This window comes from Conger conger, chromosome 10, assembly GCF_963514075.1.
Source record: "Conger conger chromosome 10, fConCon1.1, whole genome shotgun sequence".
NCBI lineage: Eukaryota > Metazoa > Chordata > Actinopteri > Anguilliformes > Congridae > Conger > Conger conger.
This window is the reverse complement of record NC_083769.1, coordinates 29,993,551-30,003,914: the sequence shown is the minus strand read 5'-3', so window position 1 is coordinate 30,003,914 and position 10,364 is coordinate 29,993,551. Positions and strand designations below refer to the sequence as shown.

Here is a 10,364-nt window from a genome sequence, read left to right as displayed (position 1 = left end):
AAAGGACGTTCTGGTGTCGTCGCCACCTCTGGAACGAATCTGATTGGCGTAGACCACAGTTAATCAGCCTGCCTTTTCGCAACTTGATTAGTTCGTTTTAATGTCAGTCATGAATTGAACTTGTAACTGGGCGGGATATTTTACGTAAGTGGGCGGTTCATGAATGAGGCTGGAGTAGAAACTGGGAGGGTATATCTGACGGGTTCGGGGCTTGGGTGCGTGGTGTATTTGTTTTGTGTATCTATGTCATTACTTTGAATTCATGACCGAAAATTACACCAATTTGGCCAGTAACTGGAGGGTGGAAACGGGCGGCCATACCTGGTCGTGCAAGCAGGTGCAGTGAGCGACTGAGTGTGCGAGAGAGCCGTGTCAGCCATGGGTTTCCGTAAGAAGAACAAGAGCCCACCGGTACTGAGCCACGAGTTCGTGATCCAGAATCACGCGGATATGGTTTCATGTGTGGCCATGATCATTCTGCTGGGACTGATGTTTGAGGTACAGTATTTAGAAAAGCTATCAGCACACCCAAAACACTTCGCTCACTGACAGCGCAAAGGGGGCTGGGCGTTAGTATCTCCCTTCTCATGTATCACATCGACAGCCAAGGAAGGAGGCCCTAGTGTAGCCAGTGTATCTTGCTATACTTTTGTGCTGGACATTGGAGCGCTACATTACATTGTGTTGGTTAGGTTCTTGTAAAGCCACATTATGACGATTTTAAAATGGTTTGCTTTGACTGTTGATCAACTGAACGGAAAAGAATGACCAAACGTGGCCAAATATTACTTTGTAGAGTGGCTTCAATAAGCTAGCAATATTACGTTAGCAAGCTAGCTAACACCGTTTGTAGATCGTTGTAACCGCTTGTTCGCTAACTGGCGTGTGTCAAAACATTGCACATGGATGCATAATTTGTGATAAAGTAATCTAGCTTCTCAAATAATGTTTGAACCCATATGTTGGAAATTCCTCAATTGTGAAAGAATCATACCGTATTATAGAGAATTGGGGAATGTCGAAAAAAAATGCAGGATTGATACATTTACTGCACAGGTGCAACGTGCATGAATGAAGTGCATGAACGGGAGTGTAACCTAATTAATCAGGTTATTCTAAGTCTTAAAGGATGGTTGAATGCATTCTGGTGTAAAGTATTTGTAACCTACACTCGCTGATTTTTATTTTTTTATTTTTTCATCTTAGACAATTGAAGGTATGACAAGTCATTCACGGCGTGGTGGTCCACTAATCGCGTACACAATCATAATCACTAATTTTCAACCTTCCTGGGACCTGGGTGTTTTGTGCATGGACGATTATGTAGCCTAATAGAGGGAATTATCGATAATGCAGGAACTACAGATTTTCGTTGACGTGTTTCAATTACTGCTCTGTCCCTGAAATGAGCACTGAAATGAATACGCCACAATTTGCAAATATTAATTTGTATATATTTTTTTATTTTACAGGTAACGGCAAAGTTTGCCATCATGTTTATCACGGTCCAATGCAATGTAACTCATACATTTGGTAAGCTGCTACTTGTGTCTCAAAATTTTGAGTAAAGGCCTATGTGCATTCAGTCGAGAGAATTTAGCTTTTTAAACGTTTAAAAGTTGCTGATACATTTGTTTTACAAATGTTTTGTGGTGTTCTGTTTTGTGCAGATGACAGACCAGAATCAGGAAACCTTTACCAATATGGACCAAAAGACATGGCAACTGTGTTCTTCTATGTGCTTATTGCCATCATACTCCATGCCTTGATCCAAGAATACATTCTTGATGTAAGTGATTTCCAAAATGCCAGCCTACAGCATACACGCTGCACGAACATGCTTCTCTGTGTCCCCCCATGGCTCTAGAGAGCACCCAGGATGACATTTCAGAGTTTCCCCCCCTTCTCCTGTCCTCTCCGCTCTCGCTTTGAGTCACAAGTTGCACTGAGATGGAAGGGAGTGTCAGTCATGTCAGACTTCCCTCCTTCATCTGCTTTACAAGTCAAATTTGATATCCTGTGCCTGCCCACATGTTTACACCCAGCCTCTCTGAAGGGCTAGTTTGCATGGGTGATATACTTTGTTGCTTGGCCTATTCTAACTGGCTTCCGTTCTGCTGAGGTATTGCTGTGACTGAGTTTCTCTTCTCTTTTTTGTCAGAAAACATTTCGTTTGTTCATATAATGTTTCCTCTGCTGCTGTTTTTAATTTATTGCATTATCAAGAATGACTGAATATATCTTGTGGGTGCATATAGAAATACATTTCATAGTCTACACACTGTGTTTTTAAGGTAATTATATACAGTGAGCACCATCTTTGGACAGTGACACATTTTTTTGTTATTTTGGTCCTAGCACTTTGAGTTTGAAAGTATACAATGACAATGCAGTTGAGCTTTAATTTAAGGGTATTTCTATCCATATAGGATGGACCGTTTAGAAATGACAGCACCTTTTGCACATGGTCCACCCGTTTTAAGGTACTACAAGTATATATTGAATTAGCTTCACAGATTTGTTACATTAAGCAGGTGTATTAATTTGTGTTGTTGAAGAGCGCAGTTGACATCTTGATTTTAGATTTTTGGGGAGTGACAACTTGAGGATGACAGCAGTGTCAATGGTATACCAACAGTCTGGTTCGCTATTAACAAGAAAAAAAAACACCTGGTGAACTCAATTATGTCAAAAGACCCAGTAGACTGAGGAAGACCACTGTAGTGGATGACCGGAGAATACTCTATGGTGAAGAAAAACCCCCTGCCAATGGCCCAACAGATCAAACAAACCTTGATGCACTCCTGGATGCAGGTGTAGATGTGTCTACCATATGTAGAAGACTACACCAGCTGGACTACAGACGGTGCACTACAAGATGCAAGCCACTGATAAGCCTGAAGAACAGAGAGGTGAGATTACAGTTTGCTAAAAAGCATCTAAAATAGTTCTGGAACAAAGTCTTGTTGATAGAAGAGACAAAGATTAACATGTACCAGAGTCATGGAAAGAGGAATGTGTCGAGAAAAAAAAGGAAATGCCCATTATCCAAAGCATACCACCTCATCCGTGAAACATGGTGGAGGGGATGTTATGGCTTGGACCTGTATGGCTGCCAGTGGAATGGGCTCTCTTGTCTTCATGGATGCTGCAGACAGAAGTAGAACAATGAATTCTGAAGTCTACAGAAATATTTTATCTACCCACATAAAACCAAATGCTTCCAAACTTATTGGACAGCACTTCCTCATGCAACAAGACAATGACCCAAAAAAAAGAAAATTGCTGCTGTACAGGCCTGGCAGAGCATCACCAGGGAAGATACCCAGCGTTGCTGATGTCTGCATCACAGACTTCAAACAGTCAGGATATGTGATATGTATTATGTAATATGTCTTTTTTTAAACATTACTTTATTCTACATTATGTTAAACTGTCCAATATTTTTTGAGGCCTGGGGGGTGGGACTGACTATGTACAAAAGCTGCAGTCATTTGTAAACCGTTTATCCGATATGGATGAAAATACCCTCGAACTCAAAGTGCGAGAGTACAGAACAAAAATGACAAAAATGTTTCTCTGTCCAATGAATTATGGTGCTCATTGTAAGCACAAATGTATGTTCACATTTACTTAGTCATTATAGTTACTAGGTCTGTATTAGATGACTTTGCATTGACCTGCTGGTAATTAGGGGAAATAAAACACGTTTATTAGTTTCCTGGATGTCACAAACTGCAAAAAAAAACTTGAACTCCTGGAAATATACATTTATGTAATTTATACTTCGGCTATATCTTCTGTATGGATAGGAATGATTTTTCCCTTATTCTAGCATATTGTTTAATACTCATGGGATGTCTGGTGTTTAAAATTGCATCCGAAAGGTTTTTTGTTCACACCCTTAGTTGAGTGTTGATATTGATTTCTGAGAGAACAATGAAGGGTTCATGGTTTCCTGTACTGCTCAATAGAAATACTCCTATATTTTACTGTGTCTCATTTCAGAAAATCAATCGGCGGCTGCATCTTTCAAAAACCAAGCACAGCAAATTTAATGAGTCTGGCCAGCTTGCTGCCTTCTACTTATTCTCCTTCATCTGGGGCAGTAGCATCCTGACAGGGGTAAGGACGTAGTGCAACAGTGCCCACAAAAAGTGGAGACCAAGACGAGAACTTTCTGTAATGACCGCTGCTCCACTTGTTACATTGCAGTGAAATACGTTTCTTTGGTATTTTTCAGGAGGAATTTGCAACAAATCCTACCTTCTTATGGGAGGGCTATCCTCATAACCACATGGTGTAAGTTGTGTCTCTTTCCCTGCATCTTATCTCAGTGATGTTGAGCACTGTATTCTCCATCTTTTCATTGAAGAAAATTCAAGATTGTTGTCCCTTTGTAACAAGAATCCGTCCTTCAAGGCTGGATTGTCTCTGTTCTTAAATTTAAGACAGTTGCGTGTGCCAATCCTCCCCTCTGTAGTAGCTTTTTATGAATTGGTCTATGATTTAAAGGAGAGGTGTTTACTCTGATGCCCTTTAAGTACATATCCATGGCATGATTGAATAGTCAGTCTATTGGGTAATGACCTGTGTTCACTGAGACCAGTGATGTCCATGCTGTTCACACATTCCTTTTCCAGTGAGTTGTTTACCTATGTGGCAATGTGGGCAAACCAATGTATTGAATATATTGTAGCTAAGTGCAGTTTCTATCACAGTTTTCAGGTGAAATTCTTCTACATTTGCCAGATTGCCTACTGGATCCATGCCCTGCCAGAGCTTTATTTTCAGAAAGTGCGAAAGGTAGGGGGGTACATATTTTGGGGTGTGTGTGCCTCTTTTAAACCACTAGCAATTACAGTGCAATAAGCCTTTTCCCTTGGTTTCCCTGTCCCTACATCATCTAAGATTTTGGCAGACTTATTTAGTGATGTGTAAATGATGGAACCAGGCATGGTTAACACAATGTTAACTCTGGTTTCCCTTTTTAAATGGTCATTCTCTTCAAACTTGCTAAAGGTTTGTAGTTACATTTGCCATTAACATCGCTGCTTGGTTAGGTCATGGAGTCTGTTCAGTCCTACAAAAGAAAATGATTACTCTTGGAAGTTATTTGAGCTGCAAGGGGATATAAAGCAGTTTATTTTTATTTTTTTTATTTTTACTGAAGTGTCAAGTTTTATAAGCAGTTAGTGATTGCCAGCAAGGAATGGAAAATAATCATAAAAAATATAATGTACTAACAAGAGCAGTGGTTTTATTTAAGCTGTTAATGTAAACTCATAGTGAATGCTTTGGGAGAGCTTTAAAATAATAAAGATAAGCAAAATATTCAAGTGACAGAATATCAGTAAAGGATAAAAAAGTGGCTCTAGAGGAATTGCTTGAGTTATGGAAAGGGCTTCTGGGTTTATTGTGTTTAATCCATGCACAAAGCAGCACTAAAAACACTGGAAGCCCAATTACTTCCAATACGAGGTCAGGGCAGCTTGGTGAAATAGTTTGTGGCTTTATGTGCCCTTGTAATTGGAACTATGTGCCCTTTTGTTTTATTCTGTCGGGTTTTTGTAGCCTGTATTCAGTTTTCCAGTAGCAATAAAAACAGCCTCCTCACAAAGCCAGTTGAGCTTGAAGTCATGCGCAATCTTCCATTTTTACCTGAATCATGTCTGCCTGCTTCAGCTGCACATGAAGTTTACTCCTCTGATACAAGGACTGCACAGCTTAGCTGGAGGCCTGCTGAGCAATAAGATGAAATGTGCTGAGCAATGCTAAATTGAATCTGAAATAAAAAAAATTCAGTTGTGAGTGCATCCAAACTGAAATATATACTATACTATATGTTGAATTATGTCCACTCAATTACAAAAAGGACTTGATCATTAGTGTTTATAGAGTGGCCCCATTCCACTGGAGCTTTTTAAAAGCCAATGGATCTCCATCTCTGGTTGCTCAGGTGCCTCTATGGACTGGCACATGCTTTAGTTGTGCAGTCATTCTGTACTATTACTCCAGAACTCTGCCTGCTCTGTAGGGGGGTAATCGGTGTACACTTCAGCAGGTATGCATGCTCGAGTGCACCATCCTCAACTAAGAGGGTAGTGTTGGGATGGGACCTGCCGTTGAAGTTGGGAAATTGTGGAGGGAAAACACATTTGCAGTTTTTGCTGACATGTGAGGTTGGTTGGTGATGTGATTTTGTGTTCTCTTTCCTAGGAGGATATCCCTCGTCAGCTGTACTATATTTGCCTTTACATTTTCCACATTGCTGGAGCCTATGTCTTAAAGTAAGTGGATGTACTCATGGTCAGTATCAGCATTTGACTGCATTTTAATAAACAAGGGGAAATGGCATTTTAGCTGCGAGGTTAAGCCCGGTAATAATGCTGCTGTGTGTCTGGCCTTGATGGCCTGTGGTCATTCTCTCCTTGACATGGTCCACACTAATGTGTTCACTGTCAGGAGGGATGGGTTTGAACCCTGCTGGATACCTGGCATGACTCATCTGGCACCGAAAAGGGAGACTTGCCCTCTTTCATGAGGCACTTGGGCAGTAGTGTAGCTCGAATCTTTTGCATGCAGGTTGTTGTTATGCGGAACCTGTAAAAGTGTATTATGAGTGACTATAGACTGATCCAAATATTAATATTTGTATTTGTATTTATAGGCCTGCTTTTTTTTTTTTTTTCATCTTCGAGCCTGGGATTTAGTTGTAATCATCACTATATCCACAGTTAGTATAAAAACCAAATACAATGCCCTGAGGTGACCGCAGATTTTGAATATTTGATTCAAATAATAAATTTAAAAAAGTCCTTTGTATCGGCTTGAATTGATATTTTCACAAGATTGTGATAAAATCAACCATGAAATTGAGAACTGAGCACACAATTATGATTTTGTGATGGCCATCTCAACCTCTGGATTTGAACCCAAAATAAAATGTGTGGTTTCAGGTGAAGAGCCTTCAGTCCATAAGCTTAGATTATATTTAATATGGAGGAATGGGGGGGGGGGGGGGGTAAATAGATACTAATCTTATCTTTTGATATTTTTGGAAATTACTTCAATACTTTCTCTGAGCTGTTGTATTGGCTTTTGTTGCCCATCTTTATCCATCCTGGCTGCCAAATACTCAGGTGCTGAGGCTAAATAGGCCTTAAGGAAACAATGAATTCCATGTAATATTATATTGCAGAATATGTGCTGTTTAAATCTGTCAGTCTTCGTTTTGACCAATCCAAAGCTGCTCTTTGTGAGGATTGTCTGAAAGCATACATTGGGTTGCAGGAAAAGATGGCACATCAGCTATGTAAAAGAAGTCATTTGTAACAGTTATCTATGATTACTCTGTAAAATATTCAGTGCAATTAAAGCAGGACATCTGGACTATTGAAAAAATATGATCTGCCCATGTTTGACAAATGAACAGTGTGTCTGAACACAATTATTAATTGACAGTATGTTCTTGGACTGCTGCCATGGGCCCTTTGTAATGATATTGGAGACCCTAAGCTAGAAAGCACCGCCCTTGTCATTGTCCTGACAAGCCTCTCTCAAACGAAATATTCCCACTTATGCCTTGGCCTTTGTTGAAATTGAAATAGTTGTTTCTAATCAAGATCAAATGACTCATGCAGTGTTCTCATGTTGTGTGAGTTGCTGGGCCTCTGCACGCGTGTTCTCATGTTGTGTGAGTTGCTCTGCTCTGCACGCGTGTTCTCATGTTGTGTGAGTTGCTCTGCACGCGTGTTCTCATGTTGTGTGAGTTGCTCTGCACGCGTGTTCTCATGTTGTGTGAGTTGCTCTGCACGCGTGTTCTCATGTTGTGTGAGTAGCTCTGCACGCGTGTTCTCATGTTGTGTGAGTTACTGGGCCTCCGCATGCGTGTTCTCATGTTGTGTGAGTTGCTCTGCACGCGTGTTCTCATGTTGCGTGTTTCCTCTCAGCCTTCACCGTCTGGGCCTCGTCCTGCTGGTGCCACACTACCTGGTGGAGCTGCTGTTCCACGCATCGCGACTCTTCTACTTCAGTGATGAGAATAAGCAGAAAGGGTGGGTTCCCCGCCCGTCTGTATCAGACTAATGCAGCAAGTCACCGAGCCCATGGTGCCTCCACCCTCTCACTGAGTAGACCCAGTGAACTTGAATTCTAAGGATACGCTTTTAAAAAGATTTGAATTGGTACAGATTACATATGTTTGTAAATTATTGTTTGTAAAAGTTCACAACGTTCACAAAGCAGTGACATAGGTTTGGAAAGTCCCTAACCCTCCCCCAGAGCCCAATTCTCCCTCCACTTCACTGGTCAGCTCTCTGTAGTTAACATTTAGCAACGTCATCTGATAATTATGCAAAAACATACATCATGTCATTTGGGAAATCGTTTTGCCAACAACTCTGAAAAGTAGCAGTTGGGCCATAAAATATATAATAACTTCTTACAAAATTACAATTGTTTGGCTTGGATCAGTGCAGAACACAAATTGAAAGCTCCAGGATGTTATGAAAAGCTTAAAAACTCATAAAATATTTGTATTGTGAAAAGGCCCCCAACAAAGTCTGTCAGGTCTGCATCATGTTGCATTGAATTTATTCTATGATAATATAATGACCTGTTTCATTTGTAATCCTGCTGTGTATAATTCAGGGCTTTTTATGGTGTAAATGTTTACATCTCTGTGCAACTGTGAAACTTCCTGCATAATTTGTAGTATTGCACAAGACGCCACCATAGCGCACCGCAATAACTCCCCAGTCACACTGCCAAGGCCAGTTTCTCAGGCCAGGCTCTTTCCCTGGAGTGACGTTGAGCTGTATCCCTCTCACCATGACCCTATGACCTTCAGCTGTTGTGTGATTGTGTTCCCCCTCAGGTTTACGCTGTGGGCACTGCTCTTCATCATCGCTCGCCTCCTCACCCTCACCCTCTCTGTCCTCACCTTTGGCTTTGGCTTGTCCCGTACGGAAAACCAAGGCTTCTCCATTGCTGACGGAAACTTCAATATCCTGACTATCAGGCAAGTCCCGATCCTGCTCGGCCTTCGCTTTCTGCCAAAACATTTTAATCTCAGGCCCCTTTAAATAACCACACTGACTAACAACCCCAGTCTGAGTCAAAGGGTGCTCTTCTTGACACCTTTTCCAACACACACTAAAGGCTGCAATGAAGTGGCCAGTTGGCTCAAGTACTACTATACACAAAAGCATTTCTAAATCGTGATGTCTTGATCTGTCACTATTTGGTACAATATTTATGTTTTATGAGTGTAATGAATTCTTTATCTGAAAGTTTAAAGGTCCAGAAAACTGAAATTTGTGAATTCCTTGCTGATTTGTTTTGATACTCTTTTGCATTCAGGAATCTTTTACAATTCTTCTTACAATAAAAAAACATAGAAAAGCCAGTGCTGAGTTTGGCTTGCTTTCTTTATTTGCTGAATGGCAGGTTTTCAGTGGGTGGGGTTATCTTTGTGAAATCTACAGTACTGTGCAAAAGTCTTAGGCACCTGTATAACATTCTGTACAGATAAGATTCTTTCAAAAATAATTCAATGAAAGGTCCTAAATAAACATACTATACATTTTGCACTACATTTTAGTAAGTTGGCAGAATAGTTAAAAACTGAATCAAATCAATATTTTTTGTGACCACCCTTTGGTGTTAAAGCTGCATCACTTCTCTGAGATAGCCAACGCTGTCCTGCAGTTCTCTAAGACAATCAGCAGGGAGGTTGTTCCAAGCATGTTGGAGAACCTGCCACAGTTCTTCTGCAGACTTTGGCTGGCTCCTCCTCAGACAGCCTTGATCAAGTTTTTATGTAAAAAGTAGTCAATTGAAGTAATGTTACTTTTTAATTAAATACAAAAATGTCTCTGTAAAATGAAATCTTTTTTACAGATATAATAAAGTCTAGGGTGCCTACTACCTCTGCACAGTACTGTATGTCACTAAGATTTTGCTTCCGAAAAAAAGCAATAAGCCTTTTTTTTCTTTACCAAAATGAAGAGACCTGTAGGAAATGGGTGTTATTTCTAGAGGCCCACAGCCACTGCAATATTGCAATAACCCCAACAAGTAGTATTTGTAGTGCCCATTTTCGCTAGGAGGACTTCACCAATTATCAACAAAAGCATTGCGGCTTTACCTAGCAGCTTGCACTGGGGAATGGTGCAGTCCCATCTCTCTCTTCACCTGCCTCCCAACTGTTGCCACTAGTGACACTCCCTGGTATCGCAGAACAGATTTGTGATGGGTCTGTGAGTAGGCCTACTGTGCGCTAGATACGTGGAATCAAAGCCTTTCCTTATTTGGCTGTAATAAGTTTGAGAGTACTGTCGAGTGTAATGTTAGTGTAAAGT

At 40.7% G+C, this 10,364-nt stretch overlaps 1 protein-coding gene across 1 annotated transcript; it reads left to right on the top strand.

Moving 5' to 3' along the window:
* The first annotated feature begins 194 nt into the window (after positions 1–194).
* zgc:113278 (Translocating chain-associated membrane protein 1-like 1-like) lies at positions 195–9,167 on the top strand. Its single transcript, XM_061258166.1, has 9 exons — positions 195–498; positions 1,473–1,533; positions 1,671–1,789; positions 4,009–4,125; positions 4,244–4,302; positions 4,722–4,806; positions 6,220–6,290; positions 7,953–8,057; positions 8,879–9,167. The coding sequence occupies exons 1-9, from the start codon at positions 379–381 to the stop codon at positions 9,084–9,086; spliced, it is 945 nt and encodes a 314-aa protein (XP_061114150.1). The 5' UTR covers positions 195–378; the 3' UTR covers positions 9,087–9,167.
* Positions 9,168–10,364: the final 1,197 nt, after the last annotated feature.